The sequence below is a fragment of the Melanotaenia boesemani genome, chromosome 13 (assembly GCF_017639745.1).
Source record: "Melanotaenia boesemani isolate fMelBoe1 chromosome 13, fMelBoe1.pri, whole genome shotgun sequence".
Lineage (NCBI taxonomy): Eukaryota > Metazoa > Chordata > Actinopteri > Atheriniformes > Melanotaeniidae > Melanotaenia > Melanotaenia boesemani.
Window position 1 is genome coordinate 26,656,279 of NC_055694.1, and position 18,874 is coordinate 26,675,152.

At 39.9% G+C, this 18,874-nt stretch overlaps 1 protein-coding gene across 2 annotated transcripts in view; it reads right to left on the reverse strand.

The window, feature by feature from the left end:
- Positions 1-1,318: 1,318 nt before the first annotated feature.
- Positions 1,319-18,874, reverse strand: part of cpne9 (copine family member IX) — a 157,331-nt gene continuing 139,775 nt past the window's right edge. For both annotated transcript variants that reach the window (XM_042003185.1, XM_042003183.1), the window contains exons 18-20: positions 11,676-11,733; positions 9,985-10,058; positions 1,319-1,771 (exon numbers count right to left, since the gene is read on the reverse strand). In XM_042003185.1, the coding sequence (XP_041859119.1) occupies positions 1,589-1,771; positions 9,985-10,058; positions 11,676-11,733 (315 nt within the window). In that variant the 3' untranslated portion in view covers positions 1,319-1,588. The remainder of the gene's footprint in view (positions 1,772-9,984; positions 10,059-11,675; positions 11,734-18,874) is intronic.

An 18,874-nucleotide genomic window follows, 5' to 3' on the forward strand; every position in this document is an offset into this window, starting at 1 on the left:
TATTACCCAGATATATTTTAATCTTTTTTTCAGGGGGGAGGCAACATCTACTTTAAAACTGTGACACATTTTTTACCCAACATGCAAAAACGTGACAAAATGAGTTTAGAAAAGTCAATATACTTACACAGCACATATATCACCCTTCTAAACCACCACATGACACTTAAAGTGACATATTCCACATTGAAGTTTGTAGTTTTCCATGTGCTGTGTGGTTCTCTGCTATTTGCTGGGATGCCTGAAATCACTCATTTATATTTTGATAGCTTGATTGGCTGCATGTGCTCATGCGTGGGTATTGTTGGAGACAGTATTGGAATGAACAGCATTCATGCATAATAAAGATACCCTGCTATACCAAGCATGACCACTAGGTGGGAGACTGTGCCCACTTTGCACACAGCTCCACTCTGCCTGGAAAGAAAATGTCAAGTAATGGCAGGGGAGAGGAAGAGACATGCATAGGGCAAATATTACACTGGGAGTCAGATATATTGCTTTTCACAGAATGTGCATTTATCCCTTATTAAGATTCATTTCCCCAAAAAATATGCATACAAAGACTTCTTAAACTAAGTTAAAGGCAGCACTTAGCTGTAGCCTTCCCCTTCATATGCTGCCGCCTGCTTCTCCTGTTTTCTTTCTCTTGTGGCATCAAACAAAACAAATCTCTTGATGCTCCCATTCCCGCATCCTTTAGCATCTCTGTCTCTTTTCTTCACTCTCTTGCCCCTGCCCCCTCCTTTCTTCCCTTAACTCCCTCCCTCCAGCGCTTTTCCTTCCTCCCTCCCTCCTCCGCTCTGCAGGGCAGCTGGAGAGACTGGCATTTCTCTAACAGCAGGGGGGGAATCTGCACCCAGCCTCGGCCCATGCTGGGCAAAGTGAAGGTGGGTGTGGCGTAGACAGAGGTGTGTGCATGTGTGTCTAGGTCTGTAACTGATAACATGTGACATGATGCCAACACTCATCTGCTGCCTTCACAAGAGTAATTCTGGATATTTTAAACCGAGTCGATTAGGAGTATGAATCACTCCATGGGATGACCAATTTCTCTAATTAATAACAATCAAATGTAAGCTATAATATTACCAGTGTTTGGTACAAGTTACCTTACAAAGGGCTTTTAACTTGAATTTAATTCCACATCATGCACTTAAAATGACTCCTAACAAATTCGACTAATGTCGACACCAGCTGTGGATAATTGTAAAACTGTGCAAAACAGTTTGAGGCGTATGAGCAAATGAATAAATCTTTAAATGACCAAATGTCAGCAAGGAGGAAGTGATCAGGGTTCACTGTCAGTGCTGTTTTGTATAGTCATTGAAAAGTAATAATGGTAAGAGGAAAATATGAGTTACAGCAGCAGGTGAGTCAGGGATGAACACCTGCTGACTAGATGGGATGTTTCTCTTTAGTCTCTGCGGTGATAGGGGAGGAAGAAGGGCAAACGGCAGGTCCAGTCTTTCGCTTCTATAAAGTGACAAATAACTGCAAGAGAGGCAAGCAAAGATAAGCAGACAGGGAGGAAATAGCAGGACCGAGTAAAAGAGTCAGGACTGACAGACAGAGAATATGTTAAGGTTCAGATATGGTGGAGCAGCTCAGGTAGTGGGGAGGAGGAAAGGGCTGGTCGCGGTTCAACTCCTCGGCTCTTCATAAAAGACAGCAGCTGGTCGGGGATTTCAGCGAGAACATCCTTTGCCAGTCGGGCCATGCTGAGGACCTGGTTGCCAGATCTGTCGATGTAGTCTCTGAATGGAACAAACTAAAACGAGAGATAGAGAGAGATAGAGAGAGAAAAGATCAGACTGTCTTCAAATATTAAAATAGGAGTTTCAGTACATTTAGTTCTAAATTAATATGCATTTTGTTTGTAAATTAATGGTATCAATTGCTAAGAGAGTTTGAATGTCATTAAAAGGGGATTAGGGAGGTCCTTGTTGCCCATTTTGGCACTAAATACCCTCAGGAGGTTGACATGGTCATGCTTTGGAGGCAAATGATGGTATTTTTTTTATTCTATTATTGTGATGTTCAGTGATTTCTTTTTAGACATAAATGTTGTACTACTGATAGTTCATGCCTTTGATAGATATAGAACTTACATTAGGTACACTGCTTGATACTTGACACTCAGTATGTGTGTGACGGCAAAGGGTGCTGGAAAATAATAGCAAGGAAGGGAGATGTTTGACTCCACCTGTGATGGGCTTTTAAACTGCTGCCTCTGAAGCCTTCATTAATTACTACCATGAGGGTGAGTGACACCTCCAACTTTCTATCACAGAATCCTAATAGATAAGCTCTCATCAGTTAGAGAGTTGATTAAATAATGACTTTAAACTGCATACTTGAAAGTCTCAGTGCATCAAACTTGACATCAGAGGGAGAGGGTACTGTTCTATTTAACATGGTCATACAGAAGGTTTCTTTTGAAATGGGGAAAGAGAATTTGAGACAGACTCATTTATTGTTATATGATTCATTCAGTGATTTTCCTGCCATTCTTTGAGCATAATGGATGACAAAATTAATGTGTAAATCTATTCACATAACAAGATGTAAGAATAAAGCAGGTAATGTCAAAATGTCAAATGTTAAAAATCAATTCTGTGCATGTTCATTATTCTGATAGCACTGACAGAACACACAAACACAAAATGGCTAAGTGAGAAATCTGACACACATTCTACATCAGTGTGTGTATGTTAGCATTTTGGCCAGGGGAAGAAGAAATAAGGATGTTTGTAGTTGCTGCCAAATAGCGACCACTGAAGATGCAATGTTAAATGTTTCATCCCAGCTTGAGAAACTCTACCACAACTATTATTACAACAGATCTGTGTGCATTATTCATTCATAAAACAAGGTCTTTTGCTTTGATGGCCATGACCTAAGATGCAAGTCTCATCTTGAAGATAATTTAATACAATAATCCCTGTACTTTACAACATACTGCATGGCCACAGAATCCTGCCACCAAACTGAGATAGGCTCTCATCCTACCAAACAGGAGGAGTGGATGGGTGATTTTAGTTTTCATTTCACATAATTGGATGCTAATTAGAAATTGGTTATTTCTTTTTTTGGTAACTTAGAATATGCAGAAGTCTGTATTATTACGACAAGTAAACTCCTCCAGGAACATTTTTTCCCCTTGGTTCTTTTTCAATGCTGGGAAATACATTAACTGGGCACTGAAGCTTCGTCCTCAAAGGGGCGGAGATTATTGTGGGGGGGGTGTTTGTGTTGTTATGTGCAATGAACAGCTGACCGTGGTTTTTCATATTTAATGAGAAACTTGGTCCGTGGCAGGGTGGGGTTGTGCACGGGGTGGTGTCCGTGTCTTTAAATCCCACATGTGTTGTATATATTTATGTACTTTCTCACCACCTCAATTAGCTGTTAGTTCAGCTGCTCATCTGGGGAAATGTGGAAGACACAACTTTCCTCTTCATTCTTTATGTACCGATGTGTTCGAGAACTGTCCCATTAATTTCTGCAAGAGCAAAATGACGTAATTTTGTTCTCGTGCCCTCAAAAACAAAAAAAAAAAGTTCTCACTTCTCGCAGATTATGTTACAGCTTTCAGTCTTCATGTAATGTTATTGTGTTGCTTAGGCCATTATGGTGCAGCAGAAGTATCCAGTTATGAGCTGGAAGCTGTGCAATGAATTGAAAGATTGGACATGGTAAGACTATTCCAGACGGTTTCCATGAAGAATAGTATGCACAGATATGCAAACATGTCTGAAAGTGGCTACACGTTAAAATGTAGAATCATCCCACAATTAAACCACCTGGAAACTAAAGAGTTTAATGTTTAATTCAGACAGGTCAAGCTCATTTGACCAAAACATACATATAGATATCTCACAATATAATTGTACCCAATTGACATGTCCAGAAAGGAGTAGAGAGAAGTAAAACTTATTTTTTCCTACCCCTTCACCCATAATTAATTAATAAGATTATCCTGCTTCCCAACATCTTATGGATTTAAGTGTAATTATTATTATTATTATTGTCCTTGAAATCAAGGCTGCACGATACATAGAAAATGTATCATTACTGCGACATCAACATGTGCAATGTTAGTGCTGACAACATTTTGCCTTGAAATAAGAAAAGGAGAAGTGTATGAATGAGGACTGCATTCCACTTAGAGAAGTTGAGACTTTTAGCATCACATATTTAATTATTCGTTCATAGAGTGCAACTCATATGATCATTGCAATATTAAATAATCATATTGATATATTTCCCTAACATTGTGAAGCCCTTCATACATTTTTAAAAATGATAGGCATTTGTGTACATTGTTATGTTAAAACTAATCAGTATTTAGCATAATTTTTAACCAAATAATAACTTTAGAGACTTTGAAAAAAAAGATAAATAAATAAACAAACCTGCTTAGTACACTGAGTTCATTTTTGTTCCTTTCCTGCTAGTGGAAACATCCCGTTTGAATTATTATCTCAAGTCTAAAGGCAATAAATTGATCCCTGTGTGCATGTAAATGGATAACTATTGTTAGAGAAATATACATAAAAATTAATATTGAACACGCTGTGAAGCTTTTTCTATGCTTGTTATTTTACTTTTTATGAAATGTAATGTTTACTGACACAACTGTGGAAAGCCACTTTAGGGCATAGACTGACATTATTGTCAAAATAAGAATTAAATACTTTATCTTATTATAAATAGCCAGTGCTGCTTTGATGAAGTAATGGTAAATCCTAATATCCCTCCTCTCACTATCTGGACACCATACATTTATCATTGTAAGTGCTCATTTATCATCATACCGTACTCTGCAAGCTGACAGGCCAGTCTTCAATCCTATCCCCATATTTAATGGTATATTGTTACCAGTAGCAAATGTATTAGCTTCCTGTTTATGTTGTCATGTCTCTAAAAGGCTTTCTGCAATGACTGCTGCCAGATGTGCTTTTCTGCTGGGGTTTACTGCTTCCTCTCAATAAAAACTTGCTAAAGTTTAGTCTTTTCTTCATAGTAGAAAAGAGTTGTAATTTTTGTCGACTTTACAAATGATAACAGATAAAGTGTCGTTAAGGGGAGATGTATACAAGCCCCTTTTTTTCTTTTAAGCCACTTTCTCATGACTATCAACAAAAATGCTTGTTTTTTGTATAAATATGTAATTACAAGTGTTCAAGAGTGTTTTATGTATAAAACATTATAAGCTGAAGGGGAGGAGTCATTAAAGATGCACATCTCTGTTGTTAGCTGATAAAAAATAGATGTTGGGGGATCCAGTTTTTGAAGAAAACAATTGTGAGAAAGACTGTCCTGATTCACAGAGCTCAAATGACATCTTAGGATTTCTGATCGTCCTAAACCCAAAACTATTTAGGCTCATTTAATTCATTTGAACTAATTTTATGCTCATTATAAGTTTAATGGTTTCTAAACCTACCAGTAACACAAACAGGCAGAATAAAAAAAAAAAAAAAAAAAAACAACAACAAAAAAACAGCATTAGTTGTAGTTGAAATATTTAAAAAGTAGGAATCCTTAAATTTATAAAAATTTATACTGTCACCACCTAACGACAGCTTCATTTATCACTTATTCTGTCTCTTTTCTGATTTCTCTCCAGCCAGTGAAAGTCAGTCTGATGTTGATGTTGACTCTTGTTTTAGCTCTTGCTCCGTCACTTTCTCTTTTTCTTTTCCTCGCTTCCTTTGATAATGTCCTCTTGAGTATCTTTTCGAAATTTGCTATGGTGCATGTTCATAGTCACTGTGTTGACATTCAGTTGTTAGCGTGTAACATGGTGCTTTAAAGCAAAAAGCTAGAGTGTGTCTCAAACCGCGCACTTACATGAGTGCACTGGAAGGTAGTCTGTAGTGTGCACTAAGCACTACCTTCTGTAGTGTACACTATCGTGGGTAAGCGCTGATCCAAATTGAACACTAACGTTTTGCACTTACCGGTAGTGACGTACAAGCTTTTGACGGTGATTCTTCTGCTGTCTTAATTTACAGAATGAATTTCCAACTCTTGATTTTACTTTGTTTACTTCTTACTTAACCCCACCTGTAAACGTTGTCGCATCCAGCGCAGGATCCTCCTCGGGCTGCACATGAATTAGAACGTATACTTATTTATTTTAAGGTATATGACCCTCCTACGTGCTGCCTAACAGCAGCGCCGCTCCGTTAATATACTTTTTTTTAGAACAATCCGTCCAAGTTCTTCCAAAATCCAAAATCACGTTAACATACGTGTTTGCATGTCATCATACTTTTATGCTATTAAATGCCTTTTAAAAGATCTCATTTGTGAAACAAAGAACCGTGGCCTCCACTGTATCCAATCTGGTAAAACCCTCTGCCCGTAACCTGGGGGTTATTTTAGATTCACAATTTGATTTTAGCCCTCAGATTACAAAGGTTGTCCAATCTTGTTTTTATCAGATTCGTAACATAGCCAAGATCAAACATTTTATTTCCCAGTCTGACCTGGAAAAGGTGATACACGCACTAATTTCTTCCCGGTTGGACTATTGCAATGCACTATACGCAGGTTTAGGTCTGAAGTTGCTCAGTCGTCTCCAGCTGGTCCAAAACTCTGCAGCAAGACTTTTAACAGGCACTAAAAAACATGAACACATCACCCCTATCTTAGCTTCTCTACATTGGTTACCGGTCAATTTTAGAATTGATTTTAAAATCTTATTAATTACTTTTAAAGCCCTCCATGGTGTAGCCCCCACCTATATTTGTGACATGCTCTCCCCCTATGTCCCGGGTCGGTGCCTGCGCTCCTCAGGTCAGAGCCTCCTGACTGTGCCCCCCTCCCGTCTCCTCACTAGAGGAGACCGGGCCTTCTCAGTCAGAGCTCCTAAATTGTGGAACTCTCTGCCTGAGGAGCTCAGGGTAGCCAACACTTTAAGCACTTTTAAAACTAAATTAAAAACTTACTTTTATAGAATGGCTTTCTTATTGTGAATTTGTTTTTATTAATTTTATTGTCTCTTTTGAATTCATGTTTTATTGTTTTACCTTTGTGTATGTGTTCTTAAATGCTGTGAAGCACTTTGTAACTTTGTTTCGAAAAGTGCTATACAAATAAAGTTATTATTATTATTATTATTATTATTATTATTATTATTATTAATCTATCTCAGTAGAAAACAATAGAAACCATCAGCACACGTTCATGTGTCTTTGCATGTCTCCCCCATACCTTTTAGTATAAAGTGCAATGTAAAACACTAATAAAACAGCTTTTAAATATGCAAAGATATCTTCGCTGAATTAAAGTATTTTACATTATACATCTGTTTTCATTGGTGTTTACACTGATACTGTTCACGTCTGGCAACAGGAAACCGATTATACTAGAAATCATCATTTAAAATGTGAAATGCAGTAATGAAGACGCTAAAACAGGGATGCAGAAAACATTTTATTTAAAAATTTTATTAAAACATTTCTTTCTTGCCGCCTCCTCTTCTCCACAGCAGCGTCCTAGCCCACAGGTGGTAAATGCCTCAGTGCCACTGCTGGCTCGGTAGTTTGATGCCACAGTGACCTACGGTGAACACAATAGCAGTTTATATAACATTATTATATATATGTACTTTATGGGTTATTTGCAGACGCTTATCTAAAGTGATGTACAATCAGTTACGGTTTAGTCAGCGGTACCATGGAAACGGGCCGGTTCTCTAAACCAGCGGTGTTTCCTAATCAGTTTTCAGATCAAGGACCATTTCGTTTACGTCAGAGATCCCGCAGTGCTTAATCTGGAGGTTCAACAATCATGAATAAACATATGGAACCTCTAGCATTAATCATTTTTAACACTTATAGCACATCTACATCCGCGGAATCGGCTATAAAATTGCTAACATTTACGTTGCTAACTCTACTGCAGCCTCCAACAAATGATCAGATCCATAACTGTCATCAGGGATAGAAGAGATAAGAAACATGCTGCAGTTTATATTAGAATTATGATCAAATAACTTCATACTTACAACAGTAGAAAATAGCCTCCGCCTGCATCGGCACCGCTGAGTTGGTGGCTGCCAGCTCTGAAAAACTGGTTGAAAGTCCCTCCCCTTCCGCTACGTCAGCAAGATGGCGTCCGTTTAGTATGTGTAGTGTCCATCGTTTTGCACTAGATTTTTGGCCGAGTTTAGGGCAGTATCCGGGTACTTTCAGTGCACTGAGTTTTTACAGAAATTTCTGTATCAGTGCACTAAGCATTTAAATGTAGTGTTCGAAGTATAGAAGTGCGCGGATTGGGACACACCCCACAAAAGTTGTGTGAAGTGCTGCTTCTCAGTCTCGTGATGCTGCAGGGCTCCAGGAATGTGCATAATGAATGTCAATGTGCCATCAGAATGAGGCCGAAGCACAGAGTTTTGTATGTAGTGTTGCTTTGAGGAACACATGGCTTTTCACTGTTTCTCCAAACTGGTTTAAATGCTGTGCTGCAGGCAATAATTACTGCTGGTGATTCAGGCATGTGTTAACATTTGTTATGATATTTAACCATACCCAAAAGGGAAGTTGTTTAGATGTTGGACTAACAGACTGAACCTTTTATATGCTTGGAGACCGAAATTTGTCAAGTTGAAGAGGAGACATTCAGGACATAGGGTAGGGGCAAAACAGAGAGCAAGGAGGAGGAAGTTTAAAGCATTTTCTCCTTTGATCAGCATTAGGGATGTAAAATTACTTGAAGATGAAATAGATAACTTTATAGAGCTGACAAGAACACAGCAGGGATATTGAAAAAGGACTATTGCGTGTTTCACCAAAACATAGCGAACAAAAATATATAATTTTGTTCTCGTGACCCTGGTTTAGGAGTTCTTACAACTAGAGTTTGACACATCAGCTGAGAAGAACTAGTGTGTTCTCCAATAAGTACTGTATGATTGGTTGGAAATTTGAGGTGGGCATGGTTAACATGGAAGTGTAAGACTGAATGGATAGTTTTAACAGCTCATCAAGGTGGTGAAATAAAAATGTATTCAACACACATGGCATGACACGGACACTGCCAGATACACGACCCCCCACCACCACAGTTTCTCACTAAGTATGAAATAACTGGGCTGATTGTTAGTTTCACATAAAAACGGACACCCCTGCTCCGTTGTGGTCCAAGCTTCTGGTGAAGTATGAAATAACAAAAACTAACTTTTTCCTTGTTCTTGCCACCTCGAGAACAAAACAAAGTTCTTGCTTTTTTCCCAGTGTGTACTGACTTGTATTTTCCAACCACTTCCCACTCAGCTCCTAACCGCCCCAGTATGTGCTGAAGAACCACATCATGCACATCATACCCCCCCCCCCACACACACACACACACACACACATACATACACAGACACACACACACACACATACACAAATGTGCACACACCTCAAACTGCACCTTAACATCCTGTCCATAAACACCACAGTTATTTATTTTTCCCTCAATAATTTATACCCCAGTAACATAATTTCCCTTTAGGGTTTAATAAATGTGATTCAATTCCATTTTAATTCAAATTAATTTGTGAAGTGCAGCTGTATGCACGCCTGAGCAGCTGACTGGATACAACTGACTTTGATTAAAAACTCTATGTGCTCTATTTGCAGTGCTGTATATAACATGCAAAGTTAAGAGGTAAATGTATAAACAGAAAGCCAAGAAACCAAAAGCTGAAATGGATGACACATAAGATTCTTAAATTTCGCTGAAAATATTTATTATCTCTGTGGATCAGGAAAACCACGATCATAGTGTTGTACACCAGAGCAAGACTCTTACATACGCCTGCTCAACTACTCCCCATAGATAGGTCCCCAGTGTATGTTTGTATATGTGTTGTAAATGTAAGCCAACCCCTGCTCCAGGCTTATATCCCTCATGCTGATGCTGCTCACAGAAAAGTGCACAAGTCTAACCTGCAAATTCAAATAGAATCATGTCAAGTACCTGAACAATGTCTCTCTCAGCAAGACGTCCTCTGGAGGATACTCTCACCTCGTCTCCATCCAGCTCCTCCATTGCTAAAAAGATGGAAAGTGACACAGGGAAAATGACTCAATACTGGAACCACTTAGGGGGCAATATGAAAGCCACTACAAGATGTTCTTTAGTAAATTCATGGCATAATTGCTGAAGAGGAGCTCATTATGAGGACCAAGAACCTGCACTCTAGCACCCTTTACACAGAAAATTTTTATTCTGCAAGCAATAATGAAGCCTACTAATACAGGTCAGAGTATGAATAGAAATTTTGACCACTCATGGGGAAAACTAAATAGTCAGAATAGTCAGACTATAGCTACAGGAGGGCTTTCACATAGACTGTTCCACAGAAACTAAATTAGAAGAAAGTGCTTGGCCCAAAATAGCACCGAGCTTTAGTTGTCACTCTCTGGGGTCTTTGAAAGCAGCACATGTATAACAATGTTTATTTTGCTTTTGACAAGACACAAAACAGCCTGCATGTGTGGTGTCATCATGGAGAAAAATCTGGCTTAATAAGCAAAAATATTCAAGGACAAATATCAGAAAGTGACATGCTAAGAGCATGAAAGCATGGTCAGAAATGCTGAGCACAGACTAGGGACAGAACAAATAATCTGAAGGGGCAATTAGGCTGAGCGGTTTACACACTGTCCAGCTCAAAGCCAGTTTGACCATGTGACCTCTAAACATGCTTTACTGCTTTCACAACCAATCCACCATTCGATTGCTTGAACAAGTAGAAAATGAAAGGCCATCCAACAGAATGATGAGGTATTAAGATGTTTCACCCTACTGAGCAGTAACAGACTGCAGACACTCACACAATAACACTCCCCACTTGCAAGGCAATTCATTGATCTTTGGGCTGTAGGACTCCAGTGCACTTAGACTTTTCCTCAACAATTCTTTCAGAAGTCGGAGCAGAAGAGCCATTATGACCCAGCTGCTGTGGTGGTTTGCTCTCTCACTGCCATCAACTCAGGTAAAAGTCAAGGTCAGTGTTAAATGATTTTCCTCCTGTTAAACCTCACATATTTGTGTCTTTGCAAACTCAAGGTTGCTGAATTTAATGCAACTAGTTGACATTTGAAATGGAATCAGTGCTTCGGTGCTTCTCTGCCTTCAACTTAACTCAGCTGTTTGACAAACTCTGATACTTCAAGAAATATTTCCTTGCTGTGTAAAAACTGACTGGCTAACATAAAATATTAATCTTATATTATTTTATTATAGGCTGAGAACAGTAGTTAAAGATGTATGTCACAGTTTTGGATTGGAAGCTTTTTTTGTAACAGGGGAAAGTATTATGAAATGAGAGCACCACTCAATTCAAACATTATTATAAGAAATGTAGAAAATACCAAAGAAACATGGCACTTATGTAGGGGCTTCATACTACTTTAAATGAAAAAGAACATCAGGCCAGTTTGAACATTTATACCCATGTGGTTTGTACCCTAACCACCTGGCCACCACCTCTCTTACCTCTGCTTTTCTTCAATACATTTATAGTTTCCCCTAAAACTGAGTTGAAATACTTTTGCAGTTTTAGGCTAGTTTGGTGATTCCATTCAGGGTGTTTAAAGTGCAGTTTGATTGTACTTATGATGAATAATAAATAATAGACCCTCCAACTCTACTGAAACACTCACCATCAAATTCAGCAGGCCCAACACCTACGATGATAATGGACAGAGGGAGTGATGCTGCCTGCTCAGAGGGGAAAAAAACAAAAATGATGATATGAAAGGAATAAAGTTCTCACATTATTTTCACTAAAATGCAGATCCCCTGTTGGTTATACCATAGTTGCATGTTTAATCAGTTGAACATACCCACAAAGCAAAACTAATAATTATGTCCAGACATTTTTTGGAGTAGTCTGTTCATTCTGTACATTTTGTAGACCGGTTTCCACATCCATCGTTTTTTATGTGTATTTTAAAGCTGCAGTTTTTTAAATTTGATTTAATGAACAGGGTATCTGCAAAGCATCATGTTAGGATGTAAAGGCTTAGAACTGCATTGAAATTTTCTGCAATCAGCTGTAGTCTGAAGGTTGGTCTTCAATATCAAATGATCATTCCACCATCCTTCTTCCTTAAACAATCCAGAGGCACTACACACAGAATCTAACAAAACGGGAAACGGCGACACCACCGGCACAGATTAAAGTCAAGGAATTGCTGTGACATGCAACACATTTCTGCACAACCCCCTATTACCTTTCAAACCATGTTATATATTAAAGCTGTTTGCAAAAAATAAAGACGCACATTTAATATTAATTCTCCTAAGAGTGCACACTCAAAAAAACAAAAGAAAAAAAAACAAAAAAAAAAAACGGATTTTCAGGAAAAAGGGAGATGGTTTTAATAATAACCTCAACCACTAAAATATGTTCTGTCATTCTGAAACAAAACTTACATGTTATAAAACACATCCAGCTAAATAAGGCAGACAGTCTGCTGCCAGCATGTAGCAGTCGGTGTGAAAAGCAGTTTGGTCCTTCATTCCAGGAGAGCAGGACGCAGACTGGAGGCTGGAGGTCCAGAAGTGATGCAACGCTAATAAAACACTCAAGAGGGGGATTTCCTTTTATTTATTTATTCTTACACAATGCCTTTTTTTAATTGTTGTCCCAATTTCTGTCAAGACGGTCTTTATTTCCCACAAGTCCCCCTGGGTAATAGCGATGATTGTGTCCCTCTGCACCGCCCACCCAGCCGGAACACCCAGCACCTTGAAAGAAATATTATTTAACACTAAATAAACTGCTACCAATCTCAGATGTATCTGTACATATTTATTTTATAAATTAAAACAATCGACTAAATTACAGGCGTCATTACTGTCATTTAGCAGACACTTTTCTCCAAAGCGAATCACCCATTAAGATTCGAACGTGGGTCTCCCGCATGGCAGATGGATGCTCCACCAACTGAGATATCCAGCCGCACGTTCCGATGCCTCTGGCGTGTCTTGCCTTCTGAGACTCCAATGACAGCATCTGCCACCTGCTGTTATTATTCTGCCTTTCTGATACAAGTAATGCCCACGCCATGCCCACCAATTAAACATTTTTACGTTTGTGAACATGGTCCATCAGGATCTCAATGTCACACCCTGAAAAAAAACTTTAGAGTTGATTCTAATTTATAAACTGAAACAGGTGTAGGGCTGAAAGTTGAAGTGTGCAGAATTTCCTTTTTACGCAGCAAACAAAACCTGTACTTTGCTTTGCTACACACAGTTTCATAAATGAGGCCCTTGATGCCTCAGCAGCACCTGGAAAAACTAGTCCATGCTTATCATCTTTGTAACAGCATTTTTACAGGTTCTATCTAAAAGAAATCAATTAGACACCTGCAGCTTAATCAGAACTCAGTTGCTTGAGAGCTTACTAAAACCTCAGGTCATCTGGATTCAGTTTCTTATCAGTCAGCTTTGCGTCGGACGATTCACACCTCCGCATCGTCCATTAATTTATGATAATGGCCACCTCGTTGAGCATTATGCCTTACTTATACCATGGTCTGGGTGAATAATCAATTCTGATTGGCTGAAGGGTGTCCATTAAAAAGTGATAATGGACAACTATGAAAGAAGTTCCGGTAAAAATAGACTTATTGTTGTAAATTATTGCGCTGACTAAATGGTAGCTGGTAACCGTGGCAACAGAAACTCAGATGCCGGGCAGCAGACATGCCAGATCAGAGCAGCCTGCAGGCTTGTTAAACGATGTAGGAAACTATCTGTGGACTTTGACTGTTTGAAACAAAATGTCGCATCATCCTCTGGACACACACAAGCTGTAAGAGCTGCACCCGCCCTCTGAAATGTTTGTATCACATAACATAACTGCGGTTGAACGAGGTGCAGGTTCTGTGTTAGAGCTGGTTACCTTGACAACGTGTCACAATGAAATAGTCCACTCACCCACTTCTTGTGAAAAACTTAAGATTTTACTGGTAAAAAAAAAAAAAACAACATTAACGCGTTAATAAATTATTTAATATTTTCTCTTTCTTAATGGACCATGGTATAAGCGGGATAATGTTGTTAAAAAAAATTTGTGCAATTTTGCTGGATTTTTTTTTTTTTTTTTACAGTGCATTGTGTTCTGTGTCTATGATACTGGACTTATTTTTGAAGGTTTGAACTTTGAGGGTGTTTAAACAAGAGAGAAAAGTGTTTGGATGATGGGATTAAAAAGGTTAAATTTCTACATGCAAATTTACTGTATATAGGAAAAAACCAAGGTCCACAACCAGATTGCGGAAACTCTGTTAGTATGGTTTTCATCCAAACCAACAAATGTTTGTCTGATCTTCTTCAGACTTGGTGTTTGAGTCAGTAAAGTTTTAATTTTATGACTACAAGAAATTTTCTGATGTGCTCCTATGATAAAAATCCTCAGCAGAACGTTGGCTACATGCGGGCAGAGACTGAATTGCAGCCGTTGCCAGGCAACATCCATCAGGGCTTCTAATATCTAATGGAATCTTTTGAGGGGCGGGGACCAGTTTGGTGTTGTCTAGCAACAGTTATAGAATGTAATTAGCTGAAGGGTGGAGCCTAAGTTTGCTTTGATGATTGTGACATCATTGTTCCTATAAGACCCCCAGCTTTTGTCATCAAGTCAGTACACTTTGAGAACGCATCTCAGTACACATCCCGATTCCAGTCTTTGAAGAAAGGAAATACAGAACAATTGTTTTGAAAATGGCAAAAGATCAAGCCCACAGTGGACAACCCGAGACGGTCATGAGATATACATCTCTGAAGTCAATCTGGGATCTTGACGATCTCCAGGAGTCTTCTAGCTCACAAAACGTTGGAGTTGTTGAAAATTGTCCCTCACTAGAGAAAATGACACCTGAAAACAAAAGACACCAGAGTAAGAGGGACAACACTCAGGCTAAAACGTCCAAAGTTTCAAAGAAACGTAAGGACGTCAAGAAAATTACATTCGGACTGATTGTGGGAAACAGTTCTATGAAGCCTGTCTGGGATCTACGATCAGAATCCAAGAACAAAAACCATGAGGCTAATCTCGAGGAAATCCCTCAGCTACCAAAGTTGGTTGCTCCGATGCCTGCAGAACAGTCTGTACAGACTACGAAATGTGTGTCTTACTCTGCTGCATTGCTGAAGAATCTGCAGACAAAAACGTCTGAAGATCACAAAAGCAGATCTGAGACTGTTTCACCTGCAGAGCCTCCCGTCAAAAAAGCTGATTTAGCTGCGACGGGAGCTAAAAGTGATGTTCTAACACCTGTTGCAGACGAGGTTCCCCAACATGGAGAAACTCTTTCTGAGCAAGCAACTGGATCCAAAATATTCTACGGGATCCCTGCAGAAATGTATTATGAGAAACCAGTTGCAACAGGAGATCAACAAAAAAAGAAACGCCGCAAGAAAAAGAAGTATTCATCTATGGAGGTTAACTGGAATGCCATGTATGAAACGATACATGAAACTTATGAAGACTATATTGACGGATTTCCTCTCCATGCAAATTTGTCTAAAGGCCCATCAATCTTACAGGAAAAAGGTGAGTCTAACTCTGGCGTTTTGTTGAACAGTGAGAAATTCCCTGCACTACAGACAAAGACATCTGAAGATCACGAGAGCAAGAGAGATGACAACACAAATGACGCTTGCAAGGAATCTGAGAACCTGGAGAATCTCCAGAAAATAACATTCGGAGGCCCGGGATCAGAACTCCCAGCTGAACTTGTTACAAACACAGACCAGTCCAGCAAGGCTGAGAAACATCTTAGGTTCAAAGGAGAGCTCGAAGGAGATCAAAAGAAAGTTAAACAAGGTAAGGTCAGGAGACGTAAACCTTTGGCACCTATCTTTGAGGTGCCCTCTCCTCAGGCACCAACATTTCCTGAAACTTCAGTGAAATCTGGAAGCCTGAACCCTTCAGTAACATTCGGAGGCCCAGGATGTGAAATCCCAGCTGAGAGCATTGCAAAACCTTTGGTTCAAAGCAAAAATACAGAATCCAGTCATCCACCATCAGAGACTAAAGTTGCTGATGTTCTGCATGAAAACCTAAATCAGTCCTGTCATCAGGCAGAGAGTCAACCTGAAGCAAGCCTTTCTGAGCTAGCACCTGTATCCAACATGCTTGCTCCGATCCCTGCAGAACAGTCTGTACAGACTTCGAAATGTGTGCCTTACTCTGGTGCATTGCTGAAGAATCTGCAGACAAAAACGTCTGAAGATCACAAAAACAGATCTGAGACTGTTTCACCTGCAGAGCCTCCCGTCAAAGAAGCTGAACAAGATTTAGCTGCGACGGGAGCTGAAAGTGATATTCTAACACCTGTTGCAGACGAGGTTCCCCAACATGGAGAAACTCTTTCTGAGCAAGAAACTGGATCCAAAATATTCTACGGGATCCCTGCAGAAATGTATTATGAGAAACCAGTTGCAACAGGAGATCAACAAAAAAAGAAACGCCGCAAGAAAAAGAAGTATTCATCTACGGAGGTTAACTGGAATGCCATGTATGAAACGATACATGAAACCTATGAAGACTATATTGACGGATTTCCTCTCCATGCAAAGTTGTCTAAAGGCCCATCAACCTTACAGGAGAAAGGTGAGTCTAACTCTGGCGTTTTGTTGAACAGTGAGGAATTCCCTGCACTGCAGACAAAGACATCTGCAGATCACGAGAGTAAGAAAGACGACAACACAACTGATGTTTGCAAGGAATCTGAGAACCTGGAAAATCCCCAGAAAATAACAATTGGAGGCCCGGGATCAGAAATTCCAACTGAGGTCCTTGCAAACACAAACAAGTCCTGTGAACAGGCCGAGGAACATCAAGAAATCAAAGATACAGAATCCAGTCATCCACCATCAGAGACTAAAGTTGCTGATGTTCTGCCTGAAAACCTAAAGCAGTCCTGCCATCAGGCAGAGAGTCAAACATCTGAACATCCAATAGACAGAAGACAGGAAGACAACACTGAGCTGGAAAGTCTTAAGGCTGTTTCATCTGCACAGCCTCCAGTCACAGAACCTGAAAAAGATTCATCTGTACTGGTAACCAACAGTGTTGTCAATATGTCTGTTGCAGACCAAGTTCCCCAACCTGGAGCAAGCCTGTCAGAACAAGAATCTCTATCCAACACGCTTACTCCGATCCCTGGAGAACAGTCTGTACAGACTCCCACCAAGCCAGCGTTGGAGAATGAAACACCTGTTCCACAAGAAAACAAGTCTGTCATCGAGGAGCCAAGAGCAGCAGAACAACAAAGTAAAAGAAGACGACGCAAGAAATGTAAGAAAAATCTCATTTTGGCGCCTGTCTGGAATCAACCCTTGGAACCCATGAAAATTATCCATCAGGATAATCTTGAGGAAGTCCCTCAGAAACCAAAGTTGGTTGAAGATCCATCAAATGTCCAGGACAAAGATGAGTCTTACTCTGGTGCATTGCTGAACACTGAGGCAGAGAGTCAAACATCTGAACATCACATAGACAGGACTCAAAAAGACCTCAAGATGTCTGAAAACCTTGAGAATCCACAAACATCTGGAAACCAAGGATCAGAAATCCCTGTTGGGGTCCTTTCAGAATCTGTGGTTCTGATCCCACCAACAGAACCACAGCCTGAATCGATCCCTTCATTGCCAGCACCTCCAGCTGCAGATCCAAATCCAATCCTTAAACTTCTGCTGCCCAACAAACCAACAAACAACCAGTTTGTCAACAAGAACCATGTTGATGAACAGAACATCCCTCACAGCGCCGGTCTGCTGATGATCCCAGAGCTCCAGTTTCATCAGACCTTGGCTGTAAAGGATGAAAAGATCGCAGAGCTCCAGAAACAACACCAGGAGTTGCTGAATCAGCTAACAGAACTGCAAAATCAGGTCTACAACAATAACACCATGCAGTCATTAGCATCCAAGCAGGTGCAGAAACTGGAGGCAGAACTCCAGGAGGAGAGAAAGAATAGAGAATTGGCTGAGACTTCGTTATCTGAGCTGCAACGTGAAACGAACGAAGCCAAAACCGAACTGCGCCAGATTCACATTCAGCTCCAGGTTCAACAACGGGACAACAGTGATGAGAAAACGGCTCTCATGACTGAGGTAGAGAGGCTGAAACAACAAATGAACTCTCAGAAATCCGTGTCTAAGAAAGAGGCAGCCATCCTGTATGCTGAACTGAGGAAAAAGCATCAGCAGCAGGCAGACGTCTCCAGCAGAGTCATCCAACTGGAAGAAGCTCTCACTGCTGAGAAGTCAAGAGCATCTAGAGCTGAGACCTGCTTGGCCCAGGAGATGGAGGAGAGCTCTAGAATAAAGTCTGCTCTGGTGAAAACCCAGGAAGAACTTGAGGAGCAGAAACACCAATGGGAGCAGCACAAGAACCTTCGCCTTGTTGAGAGAGAAGAAACTAAAACCTCCACAGAAAGATCCGTGATGGAGTCTGAGAGAGAAGTGGAAGACCAGAAGCAGCAGCAAGACGAAAGGTCAGAGCTTCTAGAAAAAATATTCTCTCTGAAGAAGTATCAAGAAGAGCAAAAACGAGAGAGAAAAAGCTTCAGTGAGAACATACTGAAGAGAGTTCAGAACCTAGAAGCTCTGATGTTAATCACAGAACAAGACTAAAAGACATCTGTGAGCCAGTAATCCCTCAGCGCTGGACGCTGAATTTCTGGCATAAAAACCTACCCCTATTTCTTTATTTTTATATTATTATAATATAATATTTTTACATAGCCTTAAATATGGCTACTTTCTCCCTCTTGCCCTGTCCTTCACCCCCACTGAACACGATTTGACTGAAAAGAAATCACAAAGACATCTTAATTGA